This window comes from Schistocerca serialis, chromosome 1, assembly GCF_023864345.2.
Source record: "Schistocerca serialis cubense isolate TAMUIC-IGC-003099 chromosome 1, iqSchSeri2.2, whole genome shotgun sequence".
In the NCBI taxonomy this organism is placed as follows: Eukaryota; Metazoa; Arthropoda; class Insecta; order Orthoptera; family Acrididae; genus Schistocerca; species Schistocerca serialis.
The window spans coordinates 1038751918-1038769971 of record NC_064638.1 but is presented as its reverse complement, the minus strand read 5'-3'; the positions used below and the strand labels follow the sequence as shown (position 1 = coordinate 1038769971).

Here is an 18054-nt window from a genome sequence, read left to right as displayed (position 1 = left end):
ACACCTTGATCCATGAACTACAACAAGGAACTTACATTAAGTAGAAGAAACTACACTTTTATTAAGTTGTCTTTTCCATTTAAAATATCACAAGGCCGATGAGTTTGTGCATTGTTAAGAAACAGTAACATCTTTCTTTTGCCATTCTTAAACTGATGAGCTTTTATAGAGGGTACAAAAACTTCCATATAAGCCATTCCGTGAAAAGCCTAATATCCATCCAGGTGCTCTTTTGCAGTGTGTAAATAAGAGGCATCATTGACATATTAATCTGTTTAAAACAACACTTTTGGTTTCTTACCAATGATGAGCACATGTGATCAGTGGCTACCAGTAGCATTAGCACAAGCTAAACCAGTAATATGATCCGTGCATGTTTTAAGACCAGATGCTGCTACTTAGCAACATAAAGCAAGAGTTTTTCTTGGCAAAGCTTTCCAATCGAGCCCAATTTCATTGGCTCTGTAAAACGTTTTCGAGAGCATAACGTTTTTACCTCCATATGTCCCTTAGTTTTATTTTGAAAGTATCAACCCATAGAGAATCACCAGATGGTTCTCCTTGTATCTGAAGCTCATGAACGCTGTGTCTTGATTTAAAGCATTTTAGCCAGTCCATGCTTGATTTAACATTTGACTGCCCTCCAAGATTTTCAGTAAACTGAATTGCCTTTTCACAAAGAATGGGACCAGAGATTGATTCTTGTGATCTTTTTTTACGTGCGTAAATCACTTGTAAAAAGGATCATCTAGATCCATGTTCATGGGAGAGCATCACAGTTTTAAGCCTTGATAATCCATCAGGGAAGACTCAAACTTAGGTATAAAATTTGTGAAGCTCTCTTTTTTTATTTTATTTTATTTTTTTTTAAGGCTGGTGATTGTCGAATTACCAACCTTGTACATATTAAGTAACTTGGTTGCAGTTACACCTTTCTCCAATCTTTCATTAATCTCATATTTATCTCTCACAGAAAGGCTAACACATTTACATTTAGCCATTTTACGCGGCAAAGCTGACGCAAGTGATCATAACAGCTCAAATGGTTACTACTGTCAGCATCTTGGCATTGCTATTGTTGGCAACTTGACATTGGCGTGGATGAGGAGAGGAGATGGGGCAGGGGGTGTGAAAGCCCACAGCAGGGTGAGGACAACACAAGCAAGTGAGTAACAGTTTGGTTAAGCCATACGTTCAACATTTTGTAGACAACTGCCACAGTTACAAAGAAAAAAATTACTCAGCACCCCCAACACTTTCTTTTTTCTTTCTTTTTTCCCTTTCTTCAAAGAAAGGAAATCAGACACACCACCAGTTTATAAATAAATATTAGAAAGTTTTCAACTAGTTCTGATCATAACACACTTTTTGAACACAGTCTTAATTCAACAACATTTGGTGTTACTATACCTTTCCACTGCAGCTTTGTGAGCATTGCCTGTGGGGTGGGGGACAGAGTTGACGAGTGTGGGGAGGCCATCACTGGTCCCCCCTCCAACTTCTTCACCACCCATGGTTGGGCAGTACCAACCCAATTGAGAACCATTGGTCTGTCTTGATTGATGTTCGGATAATCAACATACTATTGTGATTGTTTATCAAACAGCAATATAAAAGTAACCTTTTTATCCACTGAAACAGTTTTAAGGGGGGTGTAACAGAAAATGTAAACATTTATTTAAAAAATCATTACAGCCATACTTAATATGTGGGTGTAAGTCAATTATTATCTGCAAAGTAGTTATAAAAATTTATTGTAATCAAATAGCAAACTTAGAAGAACATTTTTTGACAGTCCTTGTGTTTCAGTGCACTTGGTCCACCATTGTACAAGCTTCCTGATGCCCCCATAAAAGGTTCTCAGTTGAGCTGTGAGCCAGGAATGCACCACTTCTTTCACTGCTTCATCCAAGGCAAATAGATGGCCCCTTAATGTCCGAGTGGGCCAAACAAGTGATAGAAGGGGGCAAGATCGGGACTATATAGAGGATGATCCAGTACTTCAGATTTGAGTTTCTGGAGCGTTTCAGCAGTGTGGGCAGCAACAACAACACAACACCTTTTGACAGCAATCCTCAGCGTGTGCTTCGAATTGCAGGCTTTAGCCTGGCAGTAAGCATCTCACTATAATGAACACTGTTTATTGTTGTGCCTCTTTCCCTGTAATGTTTCAGTACTGCACCTTGTGTGTCCCTTAAAACTGTAAGCATCAGTTTTCCTATGGACGGTTGGGTCTTGAGCTTTTTTTTTTTTGCACGGCAAATTTGAATGTTTCCATTCCATACTCTGCCGTTTACTCTCCGGCTCGTAATGATGGATCCATGTTTCATCACCAGTAATGATCATGTCTAAGAAATTATCCCCTTCATTACCATAGTGATCCAAATGTTTTTTGCAGATGTCCAAGCATGTTTGTTTATGCAACTGTGTGAGTTGTTTTGGGACCTATCTTGCACAAACTTTATGAAACCCAAGTCTGTTGTGGATGATTTCATAGGCAGAACAGCGACTGAATTGCAGATGATGTGCCACTTCGTCAATAGTTAATTGTCAGTCTAAGATAATCATTTCACATGAACGCTCAATGGTTTCTTCATTTGTGGTGGTAAACAGTCATCCAGCTCCTTCATTGTGTGTAACACTTGTGCGACCATTTCGGAATTTTTCAATCCATTCGTAAACAATCCGTTGTGGCAATCGCTGTTCCCGTAGTGTACCAAAAGTCTTCGATGAATTTCAGTCCCTGATACGCCTCCCTACCACAAAAATCGGATAACTGAATGTTGCTCTTCTTTACTGCAAATAGACAGCAGAGCAGCCATGATTAACAGCACAGCAGCCATAACGAAACTAACCTAGCAGATTCAAAATTTCAAAGATATAACAACAAATAAACAAAGCATGCGTGACTTATCCTCGTAAAAAGCTAACATTTTGCATGTGTAAAGCAAAAGAGTTGTATTTTAACGAGAAAATGTAATATATGCAGGATTAATGTTTTGCCAGAAATATGAATTTTTAATTTTTTTTATTGTCTTCTTTATAAAAACACAAATTGTAATCATGCAGTTAATCTGAAAATTTTGTTGTACTGTCCTGCGAATGGCATAAGACCAGTGAACTACAGTTACACTACTGGCCATTAAAATTGCTACACCACGAAGATGACGTGCTATAGACGCGAAGTTTAACCAACAGGAAGAAGATGCTGTGATATGCAAATGATTAGCTTTTCAGAGCATTCACACAAGGTTGGCGCCGGTGGCGACACCTACAACGTGCTAACATGAGGAAAATTTACAAATTATTTCTCATACACAAACAGCAGTTGACCAGCGTTGCCTGGTGAAATGTTGTTGTGATGCATCATGTAAGAAGGAGAAATGTGTACCCTCACATTTCCGACTTTGATAAGGGTCGGATTGTAGCCTATCATGATTGCAGTTTATCGTATCGCGACATTGCTGCTCGCGTTGGTCGAGATCCAATGACTGTTAGCAGAATATGGAATCTGTGGGTTCAGGAGGGTAATACAGAACACCGCGCTGGATCCCAACGGCCTCGTATCACTAGCAGTAGAGATTACAGGCATCTTATCCGCATGGCTGTAACGGATCGTGCAGCCACGTCTCGACCCCTGAGTCGACAGATGGGGCCGTTTGCAAGACAACAACCATCTGCACGAACAGTTCGACAACATTTGCAGCAGCATGGACTATCAGCTCTGAGACCATGGCTGCGGTTACCCTTGATGCTGCATCATCACAGGCAGGAGCACCTGCGATGGTGTACTTAACGACGAACCTGGGTGCACGAATGGCAAAACGTTTTTTCGGATGAATCAAGGTTCTGTTTACAGCATCATGATGGTTGCATCGATGTTTGGCGACATTGTGGTGAACGCACATTGGAAGCGTGTATTCGTCATCGCCATACTGGCGTATCAACCGGCGTGATGGTATGGGGTGCCATTGGTTACACGTCTGTCACCTCTTGTTCGCATTGACGGCACTTTGAAGAGTGGACGTTACATTTCAGACGTGTTACGACCCGTGGCTCTACCCTTCATTCGATCCCTGCGAAACCCTACATTTCACCAGGATAATGCACGACTGTATATTGCAGGTGTTGTACAGGCCTTTCTGGATACAGAAAATGTTCGACTGCTGCCCTGGCCAGCACATTCTCCAGATCTCTCACCATTTGGAAACGTCTAGTCAATGGTGGTCAAGCTACTGGCTCATCACAATACTCCAGTCACTATTCTTGATGAGCTGTGGTATCGTGTTGAAGCTGCATGGGTAGCTGTACCTGTACACGCCATCCAAGCTCTGTTTGACTCAATGCCCAGGGGTATCAAGGCCGTTATTACGGCCAGAGGCAGTTGTTCTGGGTACTGATTTCTCAGGATCTAAGCACCCAAATTGCGTGAGAATGTAATCAGTTGTCAGTTCTAGTATAATATATTTGTCCAATGAATACCCATTTATGATCTGCATTTCTTCTTGGTGTAGCAATTTTAATGACCAGTAGTGTATTAATTTGTAGTACAAGTTGTATCATTAACAGAGTTTTTAATTTTGCACATGCAAAATAGTACCCAGATGGATCCTTTTGTGTGGAAAGCAGGTACTTTTAATAATCATATTATTCGTTGCTGAAAATTGGCATAGTAAGTCTCCGTTCTCATTGTTTTCTTGATGTAGTGAATATTTCCCAGAAACTCCATACGGATGTTCATTCCTCCCTATTTATGCATTAAAATCTATTACTAGCATCAGGTCATATTTCTCAGACTTTTCGCCAGCACTATTGGCTGATATTGCCAAAGCTTCAGCCTCCATTGCTGGTGGTGGAGTGGAGTTAAACTCGCAGGTGCACATCATATCTACGTGGTGTGCCAATGTCCGAGGGTTTTTCCGATGTCATTACCACTGCTGTTTTCCCCTTGCTAGCTGCAACAGTTGTTTGCTGCAGCATGGGAATCCATGATCCAGTCACCTTGAAGCTTTCTTCTATCTTGTTGAAGCTGTTGTCATGTTTGTGTATTTCTGTAGCTTCCCTGAACAAGCGGGTGTAATAGCTCTTACGTACAGTAAGAGCTTCAGTGTTTAAGAATTTTACTGTAAGACATACTCCGCCTCTAAGCTGTGTTCCAAAAATGAACAGCATAGAGACAGAACTGATGACACTTTCTACAGGGCCCGACCATCATTTTTCAGGACAATGCTAAAGCACATACAGTGCAAGCTGTTATTTGGTTCAAATGGCTCTAAGCACTATGGGCCATAACATCTGAGCTCATCTGTCCCCTATACTTAGAACATCGGAAAAGCCGTCCGACATTGGCACACCACGTAGATATGATATGCACCTGCATGTTCAACTCCAGTCCACCACCAGCAAAGGAGGGTGAAGCTTTGGCAATATCAGACAATAGCGCTGGCGAAAAGTCTGAGAGGGGGGGGGGGGGGGGGGGTTATCAAATATCAGCCGAAGAACCCGAGACAGAAGCCAAGAGGCAATTTGTCAACAAATGGCTATAAAAGCTTTAACAATTTTATATTTTATAAACCAATTACAATGTAAGTTAATGAGGGGCAGTTTTAGTTTCAATTAGATGTCTTAAGTCATTGTACACATTGAAATCTCCAAGACTGTACCATAGGATGTTAGAGAACCAAAACAAAATAGTGTAGCCCATTGATAAAGTGGGGTTCTGTGCAGAAATATTTTTTTTGGCAGCAGTGGAAATGTTACAGCAATGTCAGGTCAATTCAAAGGACTTCTTTACCCATCTTTAACGGTCTGACAAAGTTGTCACATTTCTGTTTCTGCCAAATTCAAATTACCAAATGATCCACCAGTTTCTCAATGGACTGTGCCAATTTTTATTTCCTAATGGCGCGCTATAGTACCGTGAGAAGATCAATATGTGCCAGAACTGCAGGCATGTACCTGCAAATAATAAAAATAGTCAATACTGTTTATAGTGACAGTGTTAATGTATTGGCTGTAATAGCGAAATCTAATAGTTCTCTCTAAATTGTACACAAACACTATATTTAACAAAAATCTCTCAGCATGACCTCACTTATTGCAACTTATAATATAAAACAAAGTACTTTTAATACATTTTCGGAGAAATACACTGTGATCAAAAGTATACGGACACCCCCAGAAACATACATTTATCATATTAGGTGCACTGTACCAGGTACTCCATATCAGCGACCTCAGTAGTCAGACATTGTGATAGAGCAGAGTGGGGCACTCCGTGGAACACAGACTCCGAACGTGGTCAGGTGATTGGGTATCACTCTTTTCATGTCTGTACGCAATATTTCCACACTTCTAAACATCCCTAGGTTCACTGTTCGATCTGATAGTGAAGTGGAAACATGAAGGGACATATACAGCACAAAAGCACACAGGCTGTCCTCGTCTGTTGACTGACAGACCACCGATGGTTGAAGAGGGTTGTAATTAGGCAGACATCTATCCAGACCATCACAGGAATTTCAAACTGCACCAGGATCCACTGCAAGTACTATGACAGTTATGCGGGAGGTGAGAAAGCTTTGATTTCATGGTCAAGCGGCTGCTCATAAGCCATGCATCACACCGGTAAATGCCAAATGACACCTTGCTTTGTGTAAGGAGCATAAACAATGGACGATCAAACAGTGGAAAAACTGTGTGTGATGAATCGTGGTACACAATGTGACCATCCGATGGCATGGTGTGGTAATGGAAAATACCAGGTGAACGTCATCTGCCAGTAAGTGTTGTGCCAACAGTAAAATCCGGAGGAGGAAGTGGTGGTGGTGGTGTTATGGTATGGTCATGTTTTACATGGAGGGGGCTTGCACTGCTCTGTGTGGCACTATCCCAGCACAGGCCTTCATTTGTGTTTAACCACCTTCCTGCTTCCCACTGTTAAAGAACAATTCACAGATGGTGACTGCATCTTTCAACATGATCGAGTACCTGTTCATAAAGCAAGGCGTATGGCATAGTGATTACACTACAATAACATCCCTGTAATGGACTGGCCTGCACAGAGTCCTGACCTGAATCCTACAGAACACCTTTGGGATGTTTTGGAACACCGACTTCATGCCAGCCTCACCGACCTACAGCGATACCTCTCCTCAGTGCAACACTACATGAAGAATGAGTAGCTATTCCCAAGAAAACTTCCAGCACCTGATTGAACATATGCCTGCCGAAGTGGCAGCTGTCATCAAGGCTCACAGTGGGCCAACACCATATTTAATTCCAGAATTACCGATGGAGGGTACCACGAACTTTTAGGTCATTTTCAGCCAGGTGTCTGGATATTTTTCATCACATAGTGTATATCTGCTATAACGTCCAATGTTAATTTTTGCTTATGTATATGAGAATGATAATTGAAACCCTCAGCTGCAGACAGGTGTTTTTGACGTACCTCAATGGGGACAGTTGAAAATGTGTGCCCCGACTGGGACTCGAACCCGGGATTTCATGCTTACATGGCAGACACTATCAATCTGAGCCACCAAGGACACACATGAATAGTGTGACTGCAGGGACTTATCCCTTGTACGCTTCCTGTGAGACCCAAATTCCCAACTGACCACAATCTACATATGTAATGTTCCTAATAGATACTTTGCCCATCCACTCATTACTCGTGCCCATTAAGGTGACTATTCCCGTAAGAGTTTGGGCAACCTGAGTGCATTCACACAGATGAAGGTCAATGCCTGGGTAGCCATTTAACTATATATGAAGATAGTAACTTTTCGAAAGAACAGATACCATTCATGACCGTGCAGCTTCTATTAGGAGCATTACTTATGTATATTGTGGACAGGTGGGAATGTGGGTATCACGGGAAGCGTGCAAGGTGTAAGTCCCTGCAATCACGCTATTCATCTGTGCCCTCGGTGGCTCAGATGGAGAAAGCGTCTGCCATGTAAGCAGGAGATCCCGGGTTCGAGTCCTGGTCGGGGCACACTTTTTCAGCTGTCCCCATCGAGGTATGTCAACACCACCTCTCAGCAGCAGAGGGTTTCAATTATTTAATTATTCTAGAGAAGCTGCACGGTCATCAATGGTATCTTATTTCAAGAACTGTTACTATCTTCATATATGTATTTGGGGATTACTATCAACAATGTAATGCTTATTTCCAAACTCTTGTTACCTGTAGATTGTTGACTTTAAATCGGGCATCAAAATGATTGCAAAATGCATCTGCATACCTTAAATGCAAAAACCAAATGAAAGTAACTGATTACCTCAAGTAGAACAGTATACTGTAGTTTTCATTACTTTATTGCATTTCAACATTAAATCAACTGGTTAAAAACCCAAACAACACTGTCTTTTCTGTGACTTGAGAACTAGAAAATTAAATTCCAATATGTGTTATTTTTTTCAAAGTACAGAAATGGAATAACAGAGTATTTTTATTATATATAAAAACAAAGATGAGGTGACTTACCGAACAAAAGCGCTGGCAGGTCGATAGACACACAAACAAACACAAACATACACACAAAATTCAAGCTTTCGCAACAAACTGTTGCCTCATCAGGAAAGAGGGAAGGAGAGGGGAAGACGAAAGAAAGTGGGTTTTAAAGGAGAGGGTAAGGAGTCATTCCAATCCCGGGAGCGGAAAGACTTACCTTAGGGGGAAAAAAGGACAGGTATACACTCGCACACACGCACATATCCATCCACACATACAGACACAAGCAGACATATTTGTCTGCTTGTGTCTGTATGTGTGGATGGATATGTGCGTGTGTGCGAGTGTATACCTGTCCTTTTTTCCCCCTAAGGTAAGTCTTTCCGCTCCCGGGATTGGAATGACTCCTTACCCTCTCCTTTAAAACCCACTTCCTTTCGTCTTCCCCTCTCCTTCCCTCTTTCCTGATGAGGCAACAGTTTGTTGCGAAAGCTTGAATTTTGTGTGTATGTTTGTGTTTGTTTGTGTGTCTATCGACCTGCCAGCGCTTTTGTTCGGTAAGTCACCTCATCTTTGTTTTTATATATAATTTTTCACACGTGGAATGTTTCCTTCCATTATATAGAGTATTTTTATTGATGTTTTGTGGTTATGTGTGTTGGATATTTTCACTTTAGGTACAATATGTCATCTCTCTCCTACAACATCTTAAAGAGAAACAGAAGAAGAAAGTGTATGTCTTCCGAGTAATTTATGTATAGAACCCTGTCTTTTCAATGTGGTACTGTCAATTTTTGTCATACAACAACTAGAACACAGTTGTGTCTTGCACGACTATTATACAATACGGCACTTTTAGTAAGCTTTTAACAGGTTCAACATTTTCTCTCATTCACTATCCAAGACTGGCTTCAACATTGTTTAACAGTTTATGCTAGTACACTGTTGCTACTTTCTTCACTTTTTGAAGGTTTTTACATTTTGATGGCATTTTATTGCTGTATGTACTGCATAAACATATGAGAAGCTCCTCTTCAGTCCCTCTCCACAAATACTGTGTTGTAAATATTGTACGTGTACTGTATTTTTGCAAATTTTTTGAGGTCTTAACTATGGCAGCCTAAAACATACTGATGCAAAATTTTATAAAAAAAATAAAATAAAATAAAAAAAAAGAAAAAAAAAGAAAAAAAAAAAAAAAAAAGAAATGAAAAACCCAGTTGTGTGACTATTGGCTATATCAACCATAAACTGTTGGTCCCTCTTGAGGAGACCAAATTCTATAGCTTCCTCTCCATATTGTAACACTTAATTCCAGTATGAAGTACTTTAACTCCATGGTCATTTATTGTCCATATCTGTTTCTACATTTGGAAGTTCTTAGTATTCAACATGGCTATCTTGAGCTTCCTACTTACCGACACATACTAGTGTTTTTTCTTGCTACTTACCTATTTTACCATACAACAGAATGAAAAGCAACATTTTTAATTCATTATATTTACCTTAAAATACTGTTTCCAAGTTAGCCTTATTTCAATCCAGGAACAGTTTTTTCCACACATCCTTCAGAAGGGTCTCGACACTTGCTACCAATATATCAATGAAGAGTTGAGTTCTCAGATTTACGCAGAAGTGACTAAACACATCTGTTCTTGTTTTACACCAATTGCTCCGCATTTACGAAAGTTGTTGTCTAACAAATTTTCAGTAATCTGAACCACATTGCAGATACATAAAAATTAAACATTTTATATACTTTGAAATATTTCTTAAAGAGAGATGTTTGCAGCAATTCTTTTACACAATGAACAATTAAATGTCAACTTTTGAGAGAATTTCATGGAAACACTACTTCCCTTCTCTGAAGGGACCAAGCAACAGCAATAACTGGATGTATGAATAAAGTCGCCGGACATTATTTTACACAATTCCTTAGGCAGCCTTTGAAAATTCATAATACCCAATTGTGAACACTTCTGATGGAACAATATCTGCAATAGAAATAAATAGTTTAAAGCTATTTCTTTAACTGCAATTTGTCTTGTTGCAAAATGGTATGGTGTATGGTCACTTCACACAAGTGACTAAGAAATCTTGAGCAATAACAAACTGTATTGATAGTTGTCGTAACTATTCAACAGTCAAGTAACTGAAAATGTCAGGATTCCATTAAATACAAAATCTGTAAAAAAAATTTTTTTTTATTCTGATCAACTTTGGAATTTAGCTGAAGTAACTTGTCAGTTTTTCTCTCACACAGGAGCATATCTCAAGACATTGAGATACCTGCATCACACAGTGTGCTATTAAAGAGGTCCTTTCATGATAAACAATGTAGTAACTACCACAAATAAATAATAAATATAAATTTACATTTACAAACACACACACACACACACACACACACACACACACACACACACACACACACACACAGATTAAAAAGTTTACATTACAATCACAAAGCTGCTCTCCATAACAGATGTGTATCACCATTGTAATCAAATAATAGAAACACAAATGAATTGCACATTTTCACAAAGCTCTACCAGTTGCCATTTAAGTATACTTTTAACCAGTTTTACAAGGATACAATGTGTACTAGCCAAAAGATAAATGTTTTATAAATACATATATAAAACAATATAGCAAAAAATGTCCTTTACATTCGTGTAAAACAGATACAAAAAAAATGTACCAACAATGAAGAGCAGTTAACAAACCGACTAATTAGAATTCACAATTCAACCAAAGGAAGAAGCAGGTCTCACTTTCCATAAAAATATTCTCATATGACTAGTAATACTTTTAACAATACTTCTGGATTGTATTCACACAACACACGTAGTAACATTTGTGCATAAAATTTTTAGATTGTACATATATGCAACATGTGCAAATTTTTTTCTTTGAAAATCATATGGACTAAACAGAAAACATCCATCATGATCAGCACACACTAACACAGCGTAAAGATCACAGATACCTCAGACGTAAGTTAGCATTATTGGCACCTTCAGAGTGAATAACTCAAGTATTACATTCACCATGTCCTAGGACTTGATCAGAACTTTCAACAATTAGCATTATTGAACTAGCTGGTTGTCCAATACTATTATCAGTTGCATTCCGAACACATTCCACTTGATGACTTGTCCAGTCTTTACGCTGACAAAATGTTGAGCAGTATGGTGTACGACGACACAACGAGCATTCTGCAAATGCTTCTCTATTGCAGTTAGCACACTGGAAGCAAACACCTTCTATTAGAGCCATTTTACGCACTTCAATTCATGAAAAAATTATTAACAACAATTTCTGAAGAAATATATAATAGCAACAACTAACCTTTTTTGTTTCATTACCATCTGTCGTTGGCTGGAGGCCTACTGTTTCAATTGGGTCCACAATATGGACAGGCAGATTATCTGACCTTTGTTCAAAAACAGCCCTGCGACATCAATACATAATATTGAACAGCTTAGCATTTACTACAAAATAATAATTACAAATTTGTTCAGTTTAAAAATAAATCTTTACCAATACAGCAAGAACACAACAAGGCAAAATAAGCCACAATAAGCATATGAACTATATTTACTGCAAGAAAACACAGACAATCTCATAAGCAAAAGGAAGTCAAGAAATGTGTTACTTAAAATTGGCACCAGCAATGCAACACAACAGAACACAGCATGACCTGCCTTTGTTTAACAACTGAACAACACTTGCCATAAAATGTTCAGAATAACTAACGGAATAACACACACTCATTGACAAAGCAGCCTCTGGAATGTTAATGCCTCATTTACAGCAGGGAAAAAAAGGGGAAGGAGGGGGGTGGGATGACTCCATGCTGTAAATGCTAGGGAGGGAATTCGTCCCTAAATGGCTCACAGTACAGAGAGAAAAATTTATAAGTGGAGGTCAAACCCCCAGGGGGAATAAAATGCCAAAAAGGAAGAATGAGAATGAAAAGGCAAGGGGAACAACAACCAGAACAAATACAAAAAAGCTGGTGGATAGCCAGATCAACAGCAGTAACACCGACAAAGAAGGAGGACCAGAGAAGGAGCGAGGACATGTAGAAACAGGCAGACAGATGGAAATGCAGTCTGGGAAGGACGAACAGGCTGCAACAGCTTGGCGTCCCAAGTGTGCCACACGTGAACCATGAACAAACTACGAACCCCCTGGGGGAGCGTGTCTGCACGTGTGTCACGAAGGTAGGCCTGCGCTCGCTACTTGCTCAACTCAGCAGAGAAACTACATTTCTACACCTATTAAACTCTTAACTAGGTGGGTACGTACAAAGGAGAATTGCATCTTTTACTGGACTCTGCTATTATGGAGTCCTACAATGATCAGAAGTTCCTAGGCCTACTTATAATTTGTTGTGGCTGTACTGGGGTACAAACATGTCAAAATGATTATCAGTTGCATAAGGCACCACTTCTTATATGAAATGAGGACTTAAGCAGAAGAGACTAAATATTATAAACAAGCTGTTATACCATATATATAAAGTACTGATCTTAAATTAAATTTTGTTGTTGTACCGTTAATCAGTGTGACTTCATAATAGCAGATTCCAGTAGAAGACTGGATTCTTGTTAGTATGTACATACTCAGCTGCAAGTTAACAGGTTTAGAAAAGCATTTTGTCTGCTGAGCGAGCAAGTTCAGGCCTACCTCTGTGACATATGTGCCGCAGCCTGTCTTTCTCATGGGTCTCGCCTGGCATCATGTTTAGTGTCAACAACGAAGTACAGAGGAGGTAGTGTTATGGTACAAAAACAAACTTTATTGCCGATTACTGGTTTCGGTAAGCATGGTTACTGTCTTCAGACATCAATAAAAGGTTATTACATATCTTCTATAACAGCTGTGCAACAGCTTCTAGAACATTGCCATGTGTCCAAGGATTGAGATCAGTGATGCCAATGCAAGTCAAGGTTACAACTACAATGTACAGAGTTATTCGCACAATGCTTGTCCCCCATATTGCACACTACTGTGCACTTCATTGCAGCCACAGGACCCCTAGGTTCATTAATGTAGTGATGCACTGGCTACAGTGAAGTGCACAGTAGTATGCTGTAAGGGGGACAAGCATTTGGCTTATCACTGTGTATAGTGGTTTTAACCCTGACTTGCCGATGCGTTATTCATCTCACCCCTCATACACCTAGCAATGTTTTCGAAAGAGTACTTGTACTGTTTGTATAGGAGGTATGTAATAACCTTGAGATCTGAAGATGGTAACCACACTTAACAAAACCAGATCAACAACAAAGCTTGTTTACAAATAATCTTGGGTAGTGCACCTTACGTCAAGTAATCATTGCAGTTTGCCCCCTTACAACTTAAGATGGGTAAACTAATGAAAATTTTAGATTTGTCCACTGGTTGATGTAAAAGAGGGGGGAAGGGACCAAACTACGAGGTCATCGGTCCCTTGTTCCGAAAGAAACAATGCCACAAGGGTGAGAATAAGACAATGAGACAACACAAAACAAAATGAAAGGAAAAACCACAACGACTGAAGGGAAACTACATTGAAATGGACAAAAGGGGACAATAAAACCACAAAGTTGCAAGAAACGGGTAGAAGAGGTTAAAACAAGAAAGCAGGTTACCATGGCTGGCTGACCATGAGGATAAAAAGGAAAAGCCAGCCACTCTGCAAAAACATTAAAACCTCCCCACCCTGAAAGCACTAGGGTGGCGGACACACAGGGACAAAGGTCATGTGCTAAAATTTAGAGCAAATGCCAAAACTCCCCCTCACGAATAAAACATAGAACTAAAGCTGCTGTTGACGCACTGTTGCCTAACACCGAAGATAGTGTGCTGGGAAGGTTATAAGTCCACCGCAGAGTGGCTAAAAGTGGGCAGTCCAGCAAGAGATGGACGACCATCATTCGTGAGCCACAGCGACACCGAGGTGAATTCTTGTGACGGAGGAGGTATCTATACATCAGCCACGTGTGGCCAATGTGGAGCCGACAGAACCAGAGTCCCTGCGAGAGGTATGCACGGAGGTCTTCCACACATTCGTAGTTTCCTTAATGGCACACTTGTGCATACTGAGGTTATGCCATTCCACCTCCCAAAGCCGTAAAATCTTGCGGCGTAATAATGAACACAGGTCAGTTTCAGAGAAGCTGATCTCCATAAGAGGTTTCTGCATAGCCTGTTTGACCACCTAGTCGGCAAGTTCATTGCCTGGGATTCCGACATGACCTGAGGTGCAGATGAACACCACTGAACGACTGGACCATTCCAGGGAATAGATGGACTCCTCGATGCTCCCTACCAAAGGATGATGAGGGTAGCACTGGTAACCAGCTTGAAGACTGCTCAAGGAGTCAGAACACAGGAGAAATGACTCACCTGGGCATAAGAGGACGTGGTCAAGAGCATGAGATATGGCCACAGCTCTGCAGTGAAAACACTGCAGCCATTTGGCAAGGAGTGCTGTTCTATATGCCCTCCATGAATATAGGCAAAGCCAACGTGACCATCAGCCATCGAGCGATCGGTGTAAACTACTTCATGGCCCCAGTACATGCCGAGAAGCTAGAGGAAGTGACAGCGGAGAGACGCAGGGTTAACAGAGTCCTTAGGGCCACGTGAAAGGTCCAGGCGAAGCTGCGACCTAGCTGTACACCATGGTGGTGTTTGTGAATGAACCTCAAGTATAGGTGGTAAGGGCAAGGACTCTAGTTCAGAGTGAAGGGATCGCACACAAACTGCAATTGGAAGCCCTGATCTGGGCCGCCAATGCGGGAGATGAACCGCTGTGGGCAGGAAAAGCAGACTAATTCGGGACGTGCAGGATAATTACAAACGTGTGCAACGTAACTGGAGAGTAACTGCGCACACCTAATCTACAATGGAGAGACTCTGGCCTCCACCAGGACACTGGTCACCAGACTCTTCCTAAAAGTTCCTGTCACTAGGCGAACACCACAGTGGTGTACTGAGTCGAGTAAACGCAACGCTGAGGGTGCCGCTGAAACATAAACCAGACTCCCGTAGTCAAGGAGGGATTGAACAAGGGATCTGTAGAGCTGCAGCAGTGTAGAGCAATCTGCACCCCACCCCTCAGTACACCACAGTGGTGTACTGAGTCGAGTAAACGCAACGCTGAGGGTGCCGCTGAAACATAAACCAGACTCCCGTAGTCAAGGAGGGATTGAACAAGGGATCTGTAGAGCTGCAGCAGTGTAGAGCAATCTGCACCCCACTTTGTGTTGCTTAGGCAGCAGAGGGCATTGAGGTGTTGCAAGCACTTCCACTTAAGCTGACGAAGGTGAGGAAGCCAAGTCAATCGGGCATTGAAAACCACTCCTAAGAATCGGTATGTCTCCACTACAGTGAGTGGATCGTCATTAAGATAAAGTTCTGGTTCCGGATGAACGGTACAACACCAACAGAAGTGCACAACATGACTTTGCCGCCAAAAACTGGAAACCGTGGGCATGACTGCGTCTTGTGGATGGCTACCTGTAGGTGCTGCTCAGCAACACCAATATTGGTGGAGCAGTACGAAATGCAGAAGTTGTCTGCGTACAGAAACAGTAACACAGACGGTCCTACAGCTGCTGCTATACCATTAATGGCCACTAGAAATAGAGATACACTTAATACGGAGCCCTGAGGGACCCCATTCTCCTGGATATGGGGCGAACTATGAGAGGCACCAACTTGGACACGGAGAGTACGAAGTGACAGGAAATAGTGGATAAAAATCAGGAGCGGGCCTCACAGTCCCCACTCGCATAATGTAAGGATGATGATGTCGCCAGGTCGTGTCATATGCTTTTCGTAAATAAAAAGACTGCAACCACCTGTTGGCGTCGAAGAGGCTGGATGACAGACTCGAGGGACACAAGTTTATCAGTGGTAGAGTGACCCTGGCGGAAGCCGCCCCGACATGGAGCCAGTAGGCCATGTGACTACAGGACCCGACCCAACCGCCGACACACCATATGTTCCAGCAGCATACAAAGAATGGTGTGGTTCAAGGGCCAATAGGTATCCACATCAAGTGGGTTTTTACTGAGTTTAAGCATCGGAATGATGGTGCTATCCCACCACTGTGATGGAAAGGCACCATTGCATCAGATCTGGTTGAAGATTACGAGGAGATATCACTTTTAGTCAGATGACAGATGTTTTATCATCTGACTGTGAATCCGATCTGGCCTAGAAGCAGTGTTGAGGCGATGTGCAAGGACAATGAGGAGCTCCCACTCCGTATATGGGGCGTTATAGGATTCATTGTGGCATGTAGCGAATTAGAAGACTTTCCTTTCCGTCCGCCTTTTGAGGATCCCAAAGGTTGGGGGTAGTTTTTCGACGCAGAACCTCGAGCATAGTGCTCAGCAATCTTGTGTGTTGGTAGACAACACGCCATTGATGTCAATGCCAGGGACACCTGTTGCGGTCTGGTACCCAAAGAGACATCTGATCTTCATCCAGACTTTGATAAAGTGATGTATGGCATCCAATGGTCGAGACATATCTCGACCAACACTCCTGCTTCTCTCCTTTGATAAGCTGACAATCACAGGCTCTGAGCCGCTTAAAGGCTATGAGGTGTTCCAGGGAAGGGTGCTGCTTATGTTGCTGTAGAGCTCGCCGACACTAATTGCCTCAGTGACTTCTGGCGACCACCAAGTGACCGCTTTTGCTGCGGGCACCCAAAAAGAGTAAGGGATCGTGTTTTCCGCTGCATTAACAATTTTTGTAGTCACCTGCTGAACCATCACATCGATGATACCATATGGGGGAGAGTCGACAGTGACCCCAGAGGTGAAAGTTCTCTGCCTTGTTTAAAGCCCATCTGGGCAAGTGTCCGTGGGCCTGACACAGGGCAGTGACAGGAAGATGGGGAACTGGTCACTACCACACAGGTCATCATGTGACCTCCAGCAGATAGATGGGAGAAGTCCTGGGTTGCAAATAGATAAATCAATGGCGGAGTAACTTCCATGAGCCACACTGAAATGTGTGGCGGCCACAGTATTTAAGTGGCAGAGGTTGAACTGAGACAGTAAAGCTTCGCCATCTCTGCCTGTGTCAATAAGCACGGCGCCACCCCACAAGGGCTTATGGGCGTTAAAATCTCACCAAAATAGGAAAGGTTTTGGGAGTTTATCAATCAGTGCAGCTAGTACATTCAGAGGTACTGCACCACCTGAAGGAAGATATACTTTGCAGACAGCCACAGCTTCAAGAGGGGTCTGAAGGGTCATAGTTCCACGACAGACCGAGTTTAGAATGTTTCGCAAACTCCACCTGACACTCCATTATAGTCTCTACAGTTGCTGTAATATCCCTTATAGCCATGGAGGGCAGGGGTCTGCATTGCTGGGAACCAGGTTTCCTGGAGGGCAATGCAGAAAGCAGGTGTAAAGCTTAACAGTTGCCGAAGCTTAGCCAGGCGGTGGAAAAAACTGCCGTTATTCCACTGGAGGATGACGTCATCGTCAGACTAGGAAGGCATGGAACATTCAATGAGGCAATTTATGCCTCAGGGTCACCTGCAACCACAGATTTATTGCCTGAGCAGTCTATAT

At 41.9% G+C, this 18054-nt stretch overlaps 1 protein-coding gene across 2 annotated transcripts in view; it reads right to left on the bottom strand.

Moving 5' to 3' along the window:
- Positions 1-10647: 10647 nt before the first annotated feature.
- The window catches only part of LOC126414498 (deformed epidermal autoregulatory factor 1), a 73768-nt gene continuing 66361 nt past the window's right edge, over positions 10648-18054 (bottom strand). For both annotated transcript variants that reach the window (XM_050083350.1, XM_050083351.1), the window contains exons 9-10: positions 11813-11915; positions 10648-11710 (exon numbers count right to left, since the gene is read on the bottom strand). In XM_050083350.1, coding sequence (XP_049939307.1) covers positions 11495-11710; positions 11813-11915 — 319 coding nt within the window. In that variant the 3' untranslated portion in view covers positions 10648-11494. The remainder of the gene's footprint in view (positions 11711-11812; positions 11916-18054) is intronic.